Source organism: Miscanthus floridulus, chromosome 6 (genome assembly GCF_019320115.1).
Source record: "Miscanthus floridulus cultivar M001 chromosome 6, ASM1932011v1, whole genome shotgun sequence".
Lineage (NCBI taxonomy): Eukaryota > Viridiplantae > Streptophyta > Magnoliopsida > Poales > Poaceae > Miscanthus > Miscanthus floridulus.
In genome coordinates this window covers 118,790,416-118,807,305 of record NC_089585.1, presented here as the reverse complement: position 1 = coordinate 118,807,305, position 16,890 = coordinate 118,790,416, and the positions used below count along the sequence as shown (strand labels likewise).

General features: G+C 40.8%; 1 protein-coding gene across 1 annotated transcript; it reads left to right on the top strand.

The window, feature by feature from the left end:
- The first annotated feature begins 515 nt into the window (after positions 1 to 515).
- LOC136459299 (NADH--cytochrome b5 reductase 1-like) lies at positions 516 to 4,007 on the top strand. Its single transcript, XM_066459172.1, has 9 exons — positions 516 to 775; positions 1,672 to 1,813; positions 1,897 to 1,987; positions 2,083 to 2,160; positions 2,356 to 2,436; positions 2,536 to 2,625; positions 3,216 to 3,281; positions 3,597 to 3,683; positions 3,776 to 4,007. Exons 1-9 carry the CDS (start codon positions 664 to 666, stop codon positions 3,866 to 3,868), a joined length of 840 nt encoding a protein of 279 aa, XP_066315269.1. The 5' UTR covers positions 516 to 663; the 3' UTR covers positions 3,869 to 4,007.
- Positions 4,008 to 16,890: the final 12,883 nt, after the last annotated feature.

Sequence of the window (16,890 nt, the reverse complement as noted above, 5' to 3'; positions counted from 1 at the left end):
ACAGGAATGGGGAAAACAACTTTCTCGAGTCACCTACCGCGTCGTCACTTCGTCAGGCCACAATGCCACATGCAACCATCTGATGAGTATCTGAAAGGTTGTCGGGGGCGACCCGATGCTTCAAAATTGACGCTGAACCAGGGTGTCAGAGAAGGGATCTACCCCCAAGGCCCCAACTGTAGATCGTATATGTACTACTCCCATCACCGTATCCGTATGCACTGGCATGACTCGTGAGCGAATTCCCTGCGAAATGCTGCCGTTCAGATCTCGACTTACAATTCTGAGGCCTCGTGTGAATGTAGTTGTTGTTCTAGTAAGGATGGGATGACCATCGAAGCGAGTTAAATTTGAGATGAGTATTTTTACTGCTACAGACTACAGTGCAGTGCTACTTCAATAAAAAAAAAAACATGAAAGTATACAGCAATGTATGGACTCTGCAGTTTCAACGAGGGCAAAACGGGAAAGAGGAAAACCTTGTGATCTCCGTCTGCAGCCATCTACCCTGCTCTTCCATTTTCTGATCTTCCTCCCCGAACCCGCTGACACCGAGCTACCTACCCCCCGCGCCGCCTCTAAAATCCCCCCCGCGGCCCAACCAAAGTACCAAACCCGCCCACGGATTGCTAGTAGTGGTACCGAGGGAGGCCGCACGCAGACATGGATTTCCTGCAGGGGCAAAGCATCGAGACCACAGTGGCCGTCGCCGTCGCCGTCGTCGCCATCGCCGCGGGCGGCGCCTTCCTCCTCCTCCGATCCAGGAAGCCCAAGGGTATGGAGTATGGACATAGACACACACACACTACCATTCTAGTTGTGCGGATGCGTGATGCCTCTGTTTCGTGTAAGATCTGGTTGCCAATGGGCTCCGCGCTTTCATTAGCTCCAGTGGAATTAGTGTGCTAGTTCAGTTATTTCGGAAAGTTACTGGGGAAGGGGTTTCAGTGCGTCATACAGTATAGTTTTTTTAATTATTATTTGGACTCCATCTGTAGAGTTTCTACTTGCAGCCTCCAAGGTAGTAGTTCTTGGGATAAACAAAAAACGAGACAGAAGTTTATACCCATGGATTCATGCTCGTAGTTGTTGTAGGCTGTCAATCAATTATACTCCCTCCGTCCCAAAAAAGAGTGTCGTTTTTTACTTCTAGACATCTTGTTTGACCATCCGTCTTATTCAAAATATTTATTTAAATATCATCTATTTTGTTATGACTTATTTTTATCATTAGAGATACTTTAATAATGATTTATTTATTTTATAATTTATACAAAAATTTTGAATAAGACGAATGGTCAAATATGATGTCTGAAAGTAAAAAACATCATTCTTTTTGGGACGGAGGGAGTAGTTAAGTTTAACCTGCTTTCACGTTTTGGTAAATGGTCTTTGTTATTACCTGTGTAGTTGGAAATGTCTGCTATTGTTGATTTTATTGGTTCTGATGTGATTTTAGTGACCGAGAGCCTTATTCTCTGCAATATGGTTGTAGTTTCATTGTTTATTCATGCTTCTGAACCATCTACAAGTATTAATTGTTGGCAGTACATGGTAATTTACATTTTTTGTTTATCACCCAAAAATTATTTGTGCTTAAGTTTGCTTCTGCAACTCAAGATTAATGCATTATAGCTCAATTTGATTGTTGTGCTGTTGTTTTGACATTAGGCTGCTTGGATCCTGAGAACTTCAGGAAGTTCAAACTTGTTGAAAAGAAGCAAATAAGTCATAATGTTGCCAGGTTCAAATTCGCTCTTCCAACTCCGACTTCTGTATTGGGCCTTCCAATCGGTCAACATATCAGTTGCAGGTTTTTGATTCTGCCTTTTCCGTAAATTTTGCTTTTACATAATTTCTTTTTAACTATATTTGTGTTCCCTTGTTTTTATGCAGAGGACAGGACGCTACTGGTGAAGAAGTTATCAAGCCATATACCCCTACTACATTGGATTCTGATCTTGGATATTTCGAGCTTGTCATAAAGGTAAATATTTAGATCGATTTTCCTTGTTTGGATACTTTTTGTGCTTTGCACTCATATGTTGACTCACCAGTTCTTCAATCCTTTTTATCATGCAGATGTATCCTCAAGGGAGAATGTCCCATCATTTCCGCGAGATGAAAGTTGGTGATTATTTGTCCGTGAAGGGACCTAAGGTGATCATCATGTTGTGAGCTGCTGATGTAGTCAGCTTAGGTTTCTTTTGTGGTCACAAAAAAGCACTGGTTACTTTGAGCGCTGAGGTGAATTCAAATGGATTTTCCTCAAACCCTATGAAGCGCCTCACAATTTCTGTATCATGCACATTTGCCTTCAGTTAGGAGGTTAATATGACTTCTTCTCTGATATAGGGCCGTTTCAAGTACCAAGTTGGCCAAGTGAGGGCATTTGGAATGCTGGCTGGTGGATCAGGCATTACTCCAATGTTCCAGGTAACAATGAATCCTGAGTTGTATATTGCGATAGATCATGCTACAAAACACTTCGTTTTCAAGTGATCAGTGATCTTATTTTTGTTTCTGCTACCACAGGTTGCCAGAGCAATCCTTGAGAACCCTAATGACAACACCAAGGTTCACTTAATTTATGCTAATGTCACATATGAAGACATTCTTCTGAAGGTAGAATTTTCAATTGCGATGGTTGTGATATAGTCAATTTAAATAACATAATATATGGTATTTTTCTTGTTGATGTGGTGGTTAGCATTTCATCAACCGTTCCTTCTGTGGTGTATATGATTTAGTTGACTGTTGTGGATATGTTTACTATTCTATATGCACACTAATTTTTGTTGCTCATGAGAACCAGTGACATTCAGTTTACTAATGTTCTCTTTCTGCTCTACCTAGCATATTTTCAGCATAATTTTAAGTTATTATCTAACTCATGCAAATTGTTGTGCACAAAATAGCAGTGAGTTATACACTTGAATTTAGCAGCCAAAGCTTATCCTTTAACACATAACTTTCTGAAAATTTTCTTCAGATGTATGTAAAATGATATAATAGCAGCAACATACTGACTTTAATAGCAGCAACACATGCTTAAGAAAATGTTTCCATTGCCAGATAATGTTATACTGATATAGGATTCTTTACACTGTTATTATGGATTCTTATCTTTTATCTGTCAGATTGATTTACACATGCTCTTTATGATGGACTGCCATACTGACTTTAATAATTTGTATTCAATTCAATTCATGCAGGATGAGCTGGACAGCATGGCCAAAACCTATCCTGGTCGCTTTAAGATCTACTACGTGTTGAATCAGGTTTGTGCTACATTCTTTAGAAGTTTGATGATATTACTGTATCAACATTCTTGATTTTGTGTGTAGGAATACATTAGTTTTTTTTAAAAAAAAAGCAGTGGCCTCCACTGTTTCAAACTCTCCATTTTTTTTTTGAAACTTTTAGAAATGTCTGCAGAATTCCTGTTATAACTAAAACAATATCTGAATATACTTCCTTGCTATGTTGTTCTTTATTTTCTAAAGTTATTATGCTGAGATATCTGCTTTACATTCTACTAATTAGTGCATTGTTTCCAAAGACATCTGACATACGCTGTGTTTTTACATATGCAGCCTCCTGAGAACTGGAACGGTGGTGTTGGGTTTGTGTCGAAGGAAATGATCCAATCTCATTGTCCAGCGCCTGCTGAGGACATTCAGGTGAATCTTGAGTCTTATTGTTTCTTTTTTCAGCTCACTATGAGGATTGATCGTATCTAACCTGGACGCTTACATGTGTTTACCTATTTCAGATCCTGAGATGTGGTCCTCCTCCGATGAACAAGGCCATGGTTGCACACCTTGACGGGCTCAACTACACAAAGGAGATGCAGTTCCAGTTCTAAGCAACGTAAAGTTTGCAAATAATAACTAGTGACCAGCATGGTTCTTCGGTCACAGGAATGCTGCCTGACTCTGTTCGTTAGCTGATATCAGGAATTCAGGATTACATGATAATTAGTTGTGCGCCAGCAATTTTTGCAATCTCTATTTTTGAGGTTACATGATATCTACCTCAACAGAAATCCACATTGGCAGAGACAACATTGTAATGTGCAACCTCTTCTCTATCTTACGAAAGCAGGGCCAAGCTCGGTCACCTGATTGGGCCACGTAGCCCTTTTTTTCTTAGCCATCGGATTTTGATCGAACCATCGAAAAGCGAGCACATGAGCTAGCGTTTCCCGTGCCTTCGCGTTCCTCCTTCCCGTCCCTGCAGACTGCAGCCGCCGCCTCCCTCCGCCTTCGCCGGGCTGTCGAGGCAGATCAGGTGGCTGCTGATCACTGTTTGCCTAAACGGTCGTTTAGTCCGTTTAAACACCGTGTAAACGCTACATAGTGGTGCGTCGTTTCTGTTTAATCATCTGTTTATCCTGTTTAATTGGCCGTTTAGTCCGTTTAATGGGATATTTTGTTCGAATAATGGCTAAACGGTAGGTGACCGACTGTTTAGCGTTTAGGAAAACACTGCTGCTGATAGGGAGGCGGCTCTCCGCTTCGCCGCCCTCCACCTCCTTGCCTCGGCGTGCCTGGCTAGCCCGCTTTGATCTCCGCCGTCACGTGGCGCATCTCGTCCCTACCCGAAGAGAGCAAACCCCTGCCACGGTGACGAGCCACTGCTGGACGTATTGCCCCCGTGCCTCCACCTATGTGACGGCCGGTGATTCATATCATGTCGGGCGTCGTAAGCACGGCGCCTCCCATGGGTCACGCTCGCTGACTATTCGACGAAGTGCCAAGCACGCCATGGAACAGCCCTACTGTATGCGTTGTGGATAGCCACGGCGAGCTATGCACTGTGCGTGCTGTGCTGCAGCCTTAGCGTCGCGTGGCTGGCGTATCCCGGGGTCTCGTGCTAGCCATGAACGGATCGCCAGGTCCAAGCGTTAGCCTTATAGCTGTTGGGTAAGACAATATGTGCTCATAACATTACCTTGCAACTTGCATTTATTTTGTCCAGTTAGTTATTCGACATTGTCAACAGTGCAATTTGATTTAGACATTACATGTCTCAGTGTAGCAGAAGCAATGTGTGCTGTACCCGTAATCCTGTATGGTCAAAGGCCATTGCTAAGCCTGGCATGACTTGTTTTCTGGTTCCTTGGACACATAGTTTGACCAACCATTAGATTTGGTATAATATCGCCAGCTTGAAGTTGGCATAAATGAAAATAGCATACTTGAAATCAAAGCCTTTTAGAGAAGGTATTCAGAACAACAAAATGCAGCCTTGCAAGACCTGCAGTTCAGATCCAAAGAGTGCACTTACGAGGATAATATGATGGATTGCAAAATTTTTAGAAAAGAACACTTCTGCAGCTGCAACCAAGAGATCCTTTCACTAAAAAGGTTAGCTAAAAAATTAATGTTTTCTATTTCTCAATGTAATATGATTAGCTCCCGTAATTGGGTGACCATTTCTGGTATTACAGAAGGTCAAACTTGGTGTTATCGAGTTTATAGAGTGCAGGTTTAGAATGCAACCTGATGCTAATACTTATAAATGCAACAAACAAGGCTGTTCATTCGCTTAGGTTGTTTGGAGGTAAATTCATTTTACACATACATACATATGCAAGTATTAGACTATTAGTTATAAGATATTAATCTTGATCAACCATTTACTGTAATTAACAGGTACAAGGTACCATTCCTTGGTATACTGATAAAACTTACAGACTTGAGTTTATGTTACTTGAAAACAATGGAACAAAATTGATTAGATAGACTTGAGTTTATGTTATTTGAAAACAATGGAACAAATTTGATTAGAAAAACTGTTGAAAACCTTCACAAGCAGTACAGACCACATCTATTCTTCTGCTACAAGCTCTCTTTTGGTGAAGAGCTTGACTTGGCAAGTTTAGCAGGATCTTTTCCTGCATTTAGACCCTGTTATAAATTGAGATTTATGCCGGGGCGGAGCTACAGGGTATGCCAGATGGCATACCCTGCAGATCCAACATATATTGGAGTATATATATACTGTATTTAAAAAAAACAAAAACAAAAGAACACTTATCTCTAGGCTGGAGAACTGAAAATGAACGCAACGCTAGCAGCCTAGCTTTGCTACTTTTCTCTAGGGTCCAGGGCCATGCACCCAGAGTCACACGGATGAGAGATCCAGGACCCCAGGTCCTGTCGTGGTGACACATTGGCAAGTCCTGACAACTTTGGAGCTAGGGAGCTCGGTTGTTGCCTGCTAGCTGCGCGTGCATGACTAACAAGCAAAGACGACTGTCTGAGACACCAAGACGTAATTCAGTCTTTGCCCTTTTCTCTTCTTTTTCATGTAGAAAAATCTTGTCTACTTTCATTGCTAACAACATTGAGTCATCCCTACGTTGCAAGTTTTACCACTGCTACTGAATTACTATTATCAAATCATGTTCCAAATTTAACTATTATTACCGAATTACGTTGCCAATTTTACTACCGTTACCAAATTGCTAAATGATTTGCCGAATTATATAGAAATTTTTTTGGACGGCATACCCCGAGGTAAATTCCTAGATTCGCCACTGGATTTATGTATATTAAGAGGTCTATCATAAACTTTGATCATACGACGTCTTCCTCAATCTATAGCATAGTACTCCTTTGCTACCAGCTTCGATCTTTTCTAGCAGTATAAACAACCAAAATGAGCCTTTAATGTTTAGAAATCAAGCAGGCCTTGATGGAGTAACATGATTGATGCAAAAATACTACATATATAGGCCCCGTTTGTGTGCCCTTAAACCCGGCTTGATCCGCTTCTTTTTTTATTCGAAACAATGTTTTCTTCTCATAAATTCCTCTAGAATTCCTCCAAGTAAACGGGGCCATAGAGTTGGTCAGAAAGATATTGTGATACATGTGTATACATAGAAAGAGAGTTTAAGTTAAACTATGCTAATAACTTTCGCACCTGGTTTCCTGAACCATTGCTCTTGCTTTTTACTATAGATATCTGAAAGAGACCTTTAGTTAAGCTATATATACTTACAACTTACAAAAAAACACTTGTTCACTTATGAACTGTAACACCTCGGGTGTTTAAATGTTAAAATCTGACATGTCATCATATGCATTGCAAAGCATTTGGTATTTGGTGAAAACTTTGATGTGCATTTACTAAAACAAGTTTACATTTGTGTAATGAGTGTTGAATTGTATTGTTTGACTCAAGTTCAAAGTTTGACTGGGTTTTGAATTTTTCGAGAAAACCCCGTGTTTCAACATGTAAACCCTACCCTGAAAATCCATTTCAAAATCTAAGCATATTTTGGGGTTGGGCCCAAAAGCAAAAGTGTAGAGCTTGGCAAGTTATACAAAGTTTGTTTTTGGAGTTTTTCAAGTTGTTTAGAAAATTTTTAAGTAAATCAAAAAGGCGTAATTCGGTAAATTTCCCTATTCAAATTCAAAAGTTCATTTCAAAATCTAGACCGAATTAGGAGATGGTTATAAAAGCAAAGTTGTAGAACTTTTGATTTTGAACAACTTTTATTTTTGGAGATTTTTGAGTTGTTATGAAAATTTGAGAGTAATTTGTGAAATTTGGCGAATGGCAAACTTGTAATTTCTGTGAACAGTACTCACCGCTCAGGCTACACCGGCGGCGATCTTCGGCTTGCTTCCAGTCGCGCGCGTGGCCGTCTGGGCGTCGCGTTGGCGCGCTGAAGGCTGCGTCGTGGCTTCCTTGCGCTTCCTTGGCTGCCCTATAAAGCTCTGGAGCCGCCGTCGTTCTTCTTTCTTCGCCCTCTGTTTTTCCCGTCGCCGCTGCTCCATCTCCGGCGAGCCCGTGCCGTCGTTGTCGTGCTCCACCGTCGCTGTTAAGCTAGTCCCAGCTCCGCCTGAACCTTGCGCGTCCATCTGACCCACCAATTTGGCTTGTCCTCACCGGGAACTCGAGTTTCATCGCCTTCTTCCTTACGGCCGGTAACCTCACCGTCGCATGCGCATCTTCGTGGCCAGAGTCCATCGGTGAGCCGTTGCCCTTGATTGATGTCCCTTTAGCTTCGTCTCGATGCCGTAGTGCTCATTTCACTATTGTTTGGCCGTTTTATCCACTGCAGTCGCCGGCACACCGTCACCGACGATCCTTGCTCCGCCGCCGTTGCTGTTCACATCGACCCGTGTCTACGTTACTTCTCCGGCCTTAATTCTTGCTTGAACGTGTTCGTGGTGAGCTACTGGACCTTCCCATGCCCTCTGTTTCCCCGTTTTCGGCTTCATTTCGCCGGCGTAACGTCGCCGAGCCACCGCATCCGCCATGGCCGACGCCAAGCTCGTAACTCGTAGTAATTCGTCTAGCTAGTGCCTTCAGTCGATGCGCCTTGATGATGTGGTCATTTTGGTACCTTGACCGTCGCCTTTGGGCTCACCGTCGGTGAGTTTGCGCCGGTCAGCGCCGTCGTCGTCGTAGTCAACACGCGGGAGGTAGAAGATGACAGGTGGGGTCCGATGTCAGTGACTCAGCGTTCAAATGGATTTTTCTATTTTCAGATTTGAATGAATAGTGTCTGTTTTTGTTATTTTTGTGTAGATTTATTTAGAGCTCCAAAAAATTATAAAAATTTTTGTGTGACTTCTCTGAGATGTATAGTATTTAAGAAAAATATGAAATAATGTTTTTCAGTAAGTTTTAAATGTGATAAAAATTGCTCAATTTATTCATAAATGGATTTCCAGGATTTTTCTAGGCTTATTTATTTATCCAAAAATTATGAAATTTGTTTTGCCACTTAGTTAACATGTAATGAACATGTACTAAAATTTTGGGCTTAATTAGAATAAGTTGATTTATTTCATAATTTTGAATTAAATAATTAATTCATAAAAGCAAATAGTAACCTTTAGTGATTTAGGTTTTGTTTGGAATTTTGGATTGAGTGATGACCTTGGGTCATTTGTTGTTAATGATCCTTGGCAGTTGATGTATGTGTTTACGAAAAAGAATTAGTTTGTTTGACTTGCAACTGTACCGCGAAGGAAAGTTGTATTCAAATTATTAATTTTTCATCCCTCATCGAGCATCATGTTTCGAATTCCGCATCATGTTAAACATGGCATTGTTATTACGTGTAGTGAACGAAGGTGAAAATGTGGTAGTTAATCAAGCTGTTGAAGAGGTTAATCCGTCTGTTGAGGTCGGGTCAAATACTTGTGTAACGTCGCAGGAATCGGACTTTTCCGTCAACGAAGGCAAGCCCCGGATGCATACAACCCTACCTTGTGTTTTATAAATTAATTTCGCTTTTGCTTTCCGTTACTACATTAAGTGATTAGGAGTTAAGTAAAAGCCTAATTGTTGCATTACCACCCTTGTTATTCTATATTTACCATATTACCAGTTTTAAACTCGTATATGCCTAGTTTTGCTTAGCCATGCGTAGAACGATGAAGGTCGGGTAACTACCTGCCACCTGCAAGTTACAAATGGAACACTGGTTAACTATGTTAGCATGTGATATGGGAATGTGGAGTAATAAATCTAGACCGGGCGGACTCGGTGAGTGTGAGCCACAAGACATGGAGGTCTTGTGAGCGGGTTCTTTCCGCCTGTGTCAATTAAGGCACGTCCGTTGTTGAATTGCATGAGGTGAGAATTTGTAGTACTAACCACATACTCCGGTAAGCCTGAACTTGGCAATTCTATTATGAGAATGGCTACTCGCGCACTGGGAGTGGAGAGATGGCGGGAATAGTGTGTACCCACGTGGCCATGGGCTGGAATGGTGGAGTACTGTGTTCTCGGGTGGCGCGGACCCATCCTTGTTTTAGAGGATCCGAGGGTAGGTTGGTATATGTAGGTCGGGGACCTGCATATGTCGTGTGGTCTGGAATCCCCAGCTGGGTTTTAATCGGTTCGAATCGTCGTTGCTCCTCGGTTATGGAGACTCAACTCACTGTTCATCATCGTAGAATTAATAACCAGAACTTAAATAAGGCTTGTGAAGATGTTGGATATGAAGTTTCATGATCTCAGTGCGGATCGTGTCAGCTTTGTATATAATTCTAGAGAAGTTTTCTATATAAAGAATGTTGTTAAAAGAGCTTTTACGCAAAAGAACTTTGATCATTGTTAAAGCTATACCTTGAATCCTTGAGCCTGCATTACTGAGTTTATCAGTTAAGATTTTGGATAAGTCTTGTTGAGTACCTTTGTACTCAGGGTTCGTTGACCCCTTGTTACAGGTGAGCCTCATGAGCAGATCTGTTTTGGATCGTGCTGCATGACTATCGTTCGTTCTGACGATGAGAATTAAATGTGTGATCCTTGGGCATGATGTTTATTTTGTGTGTTAAGTATATGTTAGTTATGCCACTCTACTACTACTATGGTTTGTAATAATTATGGAACTTAGTTTGTAAGGTTTGAAACAACTGTTTGTAAAATATGTTATTGTAAGACTTCCACTGTTTTTACTCTGGTTTTGATATTTGAATAAATGTTGTAATACTGTATTGACTCTGTAACGTGATCCTGCTCGAAAATCGTGGATGATTCGGGGTTCCCCGAGGACACCCGACAGTCTTTTTAAGTTATTGGAAACATATGCATAAATGTCAAAGGTCGTCGGACAGTGACAGGTGCATGTGGGCCCTATAACTTAAGAGGTTCTGCCACAGAATGATATCAGAGCATTTGTTACAAGGTTTTGCTGTATTGTTTTACGAAAACTTCAAAATGAATTGGGATGACTAAATTTAACTTGATAATTTGGTCCAAATTGCTTCTGACTTATCTTAATTCTTTCTCACCATTCCCTATTTGATTAAAATGTTTTGTGTGGTGGAGTAGTAATTATACTATGCCCTATATAAAAATAAATGTTGTTTATATGCATTATAAACTTTGATGTTTTTGTTCGTAAGAACGATTCATGCATCATGAATAATTCACTCGTTACTTCCTTCACCTCTTAGTCTGGAGTTAAGTAGTGAGACTGGTTTGAGGAATGTAATCCATCTTAGCTACTCTTTGGATTTTGATCAAATGGTCTTACTTGGATTAAATTGGTTTCCTACAGTATGGCTCGTGCCAAGATGACGCCCCGTAAGTCCACCGGACCCAAAGGAGTTCCTCGTCACCAACTTACCCCTAGAAATGATGGTGCTAGCAGTAGCAGTACTAGGCCTGATCCTCAGGCAGAGATACAGAGGATTTCCGCAGAGTTAGCACAATCTACTAGAGATAGGGCTTTGGATGTTATATAAATAGGTGAATTACAGGGTCAATTGAGGCAGCTCACCACCATGCATAGGAACTGCGAAAGTATGTTAGTTTGTACGGTGGAGGGAAGAAATGAAGCTTGGCACAGGGAAAATGTAGCTAGAGCTAGAACTCATGAGCTAGAATTCTATGTAGAAGATTTAGAAGAACATAATACCTATCTACATGAGGAAGTTCATAGGCTTAGCAATCTACTGAATCCAAATCATGAGCCTCAAGCTGATGCCATGGACCCCGATGTCATCCTTGCCGATGATGATGAATCGGGAGAGGAAGAAGAAGAAGATCCTGAAGAATTAGTAATAATCGATGAAAGTGATGATGAAGGCGGTAATAATTCCGGAATGGATACCGAGCCTGAAGTTTGAAGAAATTGTGGAAAGAAGGAGAGTTGTATAATAGTAGCTTTAGTTAAGTTATGTAGTTCTATTTTCGTACCCGTAGGTTTGTTTGTACATTAGTAAGCTCCATGTAATGTGTCTAGAGTAAGCTATGGTACAATTCAATAAAGATATGTGAATAAAGTTTGGTTTGTTATGAGCAGATGCGTCGTACACGGGGTTCGTTTATTCCGGGAACTTCACAAGATGAGGACGGTATTCCTGATCTGCCACCAATTCCAACCAATTTAGCTGATGCTATAACTGCACTCGTCAATGTGACGGCTGAAAATTCTCGTTTGCTTCATGAGATGGCTCAGAGTAATCAGAATCAGATGTACGAAAACCGTGGACGCCACCATAACCGACAGGAGGCTACATATGTTGATTTCACAGACACAAGACCCCCAGTGTTTACCAAGGCAGATGAACCATTGGAGGCTGATGACTGGCTTCGAACCATGGAGCAGAAATTTGACCTTATCCCATGCACAGAGTATCAGAAACCTACATTTGCCGCCCAACAACTTAGAGGAGCAGCAAGTGCTTGGTGGGCAAACTTAGTGGCTATGCAACCAACTGGCATTCCAATAACTTGGGCTGAGTTCCGTACAGCCTTCAGAGCCCATTATATCCCTAAAGGAGTAATGGCTATGAAGCTAGATGAATTCCTTGCTTTGAAACAAGGAGATCAAAGCGTGATGCAGTATGTGGGAAGGTTTAATCATCTGTCCCAATATGTATCCGAACATGTCAATACCGATGTCAAGAAGAAGAGGTGGTTTATGAGAGGCCTGAATACCAAGTTGCAGACTATGATGACCACTTGCACCAATGTCACTTATCATGAGGCAGTAAATATTGCAATTGCTTCAGAATCAAAGTATCGGCAGCACAAGGAGCTCAAAAAAAAAGAGTGTGCCGTCTGGATCTTTTGGGGGAAATCCGAAGAGGCAAAGGGTGATTTATCATCCAGTACATCATAATCGTCCTCCTTATCGTCCGCCGTAGTTCCAAGCCGGGCAACAGTCAAATGTCCGTCCTGCTATAACCTATCCAAGTTCACAGTCAACCAATGCTCCTGGTGGCAATACTCCAACATCCCAGGGTCATAACTATCCGTGCTATAATTGTGGAAGGACTGGTCATTTCTCCAGGGAATGTCCATATCCTAGATAGGCTAATCAAAATTATCAGAAGGCTCCTGCCAATCAACAACAGGGTCAGGCACTAAACAAGAATCCCAATCAGAATGCTCAGAAGGGCAAAGATGAGAGGAAGACAGGACGGGTGTTCTATATTCAAGCTGGAGAAATTCCGGAAGGGGAGCCAGTGATGATGGGTATGTTTCCTGTTGCCAATCACCCTGCAGTTATACTTTTTGATTCTGGCGCATCGCATTCATTCATCAATAGAACATTTGTCGTGAAGCATGAAATTTCGATTGGGGCAACAAAGGAAAGTTTCTTTATACAGTCGCCCGGGGGACGTCTGTGTACTAAGGAGATGGTATACCAGGTACCCGTAAACCTGGGTGGGCATATTTTTCCCACTACCATGATTATCCTTAAGGATCAGGATATAGATATAATCTTGGGAATGAATTGGATGTATCAGCATAAGGCTGTTATAGATGCTTTGAATAGGACCTTAAGAGTGAGTTTGCCTGATAGTAATTCTCAACTTCTTATCCAACTTCCAACCCTAAGAAGATCAGTGAGTAAGATTTGTGCAACTGTTGTCAAAGAGATTAGAGATATTCCGGTAGTGTGTGGATTTCCGGATGTGTTTCCTGAAGAATTACCCGGTCTACCACCTGATAGGGATGTACAGTTCAATATAGAGTTACAACCTGGAACAGCTCTGATTTCTCGGAGAGCTTATAGGATGCCACCTAAGGAATTGGCTGAGTTGAAAACTCAGTTACAAGAATTGATTAAGAAAGGGTTTATCCAACCTAGTTCTTCACCTTGGGGATGTCCGACAATTTTTGTGAAAAAGAAAGATGAGACCCTGAGGTTATGTGTTGACTATCGTCCATTGAATGAAGTGACCATCAAGAATAAGTATCCATTACCTCGGATAGATCTGCTTTTTGATCAACTGGCTGGAGCCAAAGTTTTCTCCAAGATAGATTTGAGATCAGGATATCACCAAATCAAGATAAAGCCTGAGGATATTCCCAAAACGGCATTTACCACAAGATATGGGTTATATGAATACTTGGTAATGTCTTTTGGTTTGACAAATGCTCTAGCTCATTTCATGTATCTTATGAACTCAGTATTCATGCCGGAGCTAGACAAGTTTGTAGTGGTGTTTATTGATGACATTTTAGTATATTCCAAGAATAAGAAAGAACATACAGAACATCTTAGAATTGTTCTGACCCGCTTGAGAGAACATCAACTATATGCCAAGTTTAGCAAGTGTGATTTTTGGCTTAAGGAAGTGCAATTTCTTGGACATGTCTTGTCAGCCGAAGGAGTTGCAGTTGATCCCAGCAAAGTGAAGGATGTGCTTGATTGGAAACCGCCAACCACAGTTCATCAAGTTCGGAGTTTTCTGGGTTTGGCGGGATATTACCGTCGGTTTATTCCAGACTTCTCAAAGATATCAAAGTCCATAACTGAATTGTTGAAGAACCAAGTTAAGTTTGTCTGGTTATCAGATTGTGAAGAGGCTTTCCAGACTTTGAAGAGACTGTTGACTACGGCGCCAGTGTTAGCCCAACCTGACATCGAGAAGCCGTTTGATGTTTATTGTGATGCTTCAGGTATTGGTATTGGATGTGTGTTGATGCAAGAAGGCCGAGTCATTGCTTATGCGTCCCGGCAACTTAAGCAACATGAAGAACACTATCCGACTCATGATTTGGAGTTAGCAGCTGTGGTTCATGCTCTAAAGATTTGGCGGCATTACCTGCTTGGTAATACGTGTCATATGTATACAGACCACAAAAGCTTAAAGTATATCTTTACTCAGTCAGAGTTGAACATGCGACAAAGAAGATGGTTAGAACTGATTAAGGATTATGATTTGGAAGTACATTATCACCCTGGTAAAGCAAATGTGGTTGCAGATGCTCTCAGTCGCAAAAGTTATTGCAATTGTTTGACAGTGAGAACAATAGGTTTGAATTTATGTCAAGAAATGGAAAAGTTGAATGTAGAAGTAGTTCAACAAGGAAGTTTGACCAACATAATTGTTGAAGTCACTATTCGAGATCAAGTTATTGTTGCTCAGAAGGAAAACAAGGGTATAGCCCATATTAAGGAAAGAGTCAAGAATGGAAAAGCGGAATGCTTTAGCATTGACAATGAAGATGTGTTGTGGTTCAAGGATCGCCTGGTGGTACCAAAAGTTCCTGAGTTGCGGCAGTCAATTCTAGATGAAGCACATGCTACTAGGTTATCCATTCATCCGGGAAGTAACAAGATGTACCATGATTTGAAGCAAAGATTTTGGTGGACTAAAATGAAAATAGAGATTGCCAGATACATAGCAAAGTGTGATACTTGTCAAAAGGTGAAAGCTATACATTTGAGGTCTGCTGGTGAATTACAACCATTACCTATTCCATCTTGGAAGTGGGAGGACATAAGCATGGACTTTATTGTTGGTCTACCCAAGACATCAAAGGGATTTGACTCAGTATGAGTTATTGTAGATCGACTCACTAAGTCAGCGCATTTTCTTCCAGTCAAGACAATATATCCTACGATCCAATATGCCAAAATGTACTTAGCAAGAATCATGAGTCTCCATGGAATACCCAAAACTATTGTGTCAGATAGGGGTACACAGTTTATCTCCAACTTTTGGAAACAATTGCATTCTTCGTTGGGTACTAAACTTCTGTACAGTACAGTTTATCATCCGCAGACTGATGGACAGACTGAAAGAGTCAATCAAGTACTTGAAGATATGTTAAGGTGTTGTGTCCTTAACTATTCCAAAAAGTGGGATGAATGCTTACCTTTAGCCGAGTTCTCATACAACAATAGTTATCAAGAAAGCATTAGAATGGCTCCATTTGAAGCACTCTATGGTCGTAGATGCAGAACATCATTGAGTTGGTCTGAGCCTGGAGAAAGAAGATTCTTTGGAGTTGATCTTGTGAAAGAAACAGAAGACAAGGTTAGGCAAATACAGAGTAATTTGAAGATAGCTCAGTCCCGCCAAAAGAGTTATGCGGATAGACGACGGAGACCATTGGTATTTAATAAAGGAGATTTTGTATATCTGAAAGTATCACCAATGAAGGGAGTTAACCGTTTTGGTGTTAAAGGAAAGTTGGCACCCCGATATATTGGACCCTATCAAATTTTAGAAAGGTATGGAAAAGTAGCATATCGTTTGAAATTACCTGAACATCTTGCAGCTGTGCATGATGTGTTCCATGTTTCTCAAATGAAGAAGTGTCTCCGAGTGCCTGAACAAAATGTTGAAGTTGAAGGAGTGGAACTAGAACCGGATTTAACTTATTCCGAATATCCTATCCGAGTGTTAGATTAGAAAGATCGTGTTACTCGAAGACGGACAATCAAGTTCTATAAAATACAATGGAATCAACATTCAGAAGAGGAAGCTACTTGGGAATCAGAAGATTACTTGTTAGAAAAGTTTCCCGAATTTTTAGCGTCAATATAGAATCGAGTAATGTTAGTTGAGCTCGGTGGTACGTATTGTGTTTTGTAAAAGTAACCTTAGCTGTTTTATGGACAGAGTTTGTATGTGTTCTTGCGACACATTTCCTTTTCCATTACATACCCTATGGCTTTGAATCTCGGGGCGAGATTTCTTTTAGGGGGAAGGATTGTAACACCTCGGGTGTTTAAATGTTAAAATCTGACATGTCATCATATGCATTGCAAAGCATTTGGCATTTGGTGAAAACTTTGATGTGCATTTACTAAAACAAGTTTACATTTGTGTAATGAGTGTTGAATTGTATTGTTTGACTCAAGTTCAAAGTTTGACTGGGTTTTGAATTTTTCGAAAAAACCCCGCGTTTCAACATGTAAACCCTACCCTGAAAATCCATTTCAAAATCTAAGCATATTTTGGGGTTGGGCCCAAAAGCAAAAGTGTAGAGCTTGGCAAGTTATACAAAGTTTGTTTTTGGAGTTTTTCAAGTTGTTTAGAAAATTTTTGAGTAAATCAAAAAGGCGTAATTCGGTAAATTTCCCTATTCAAATTCAAAAGTTCATTTCAAAATCTAGACCGAATTAGGAGATGGTTATAAAAGCAAAGTTGTAGAACT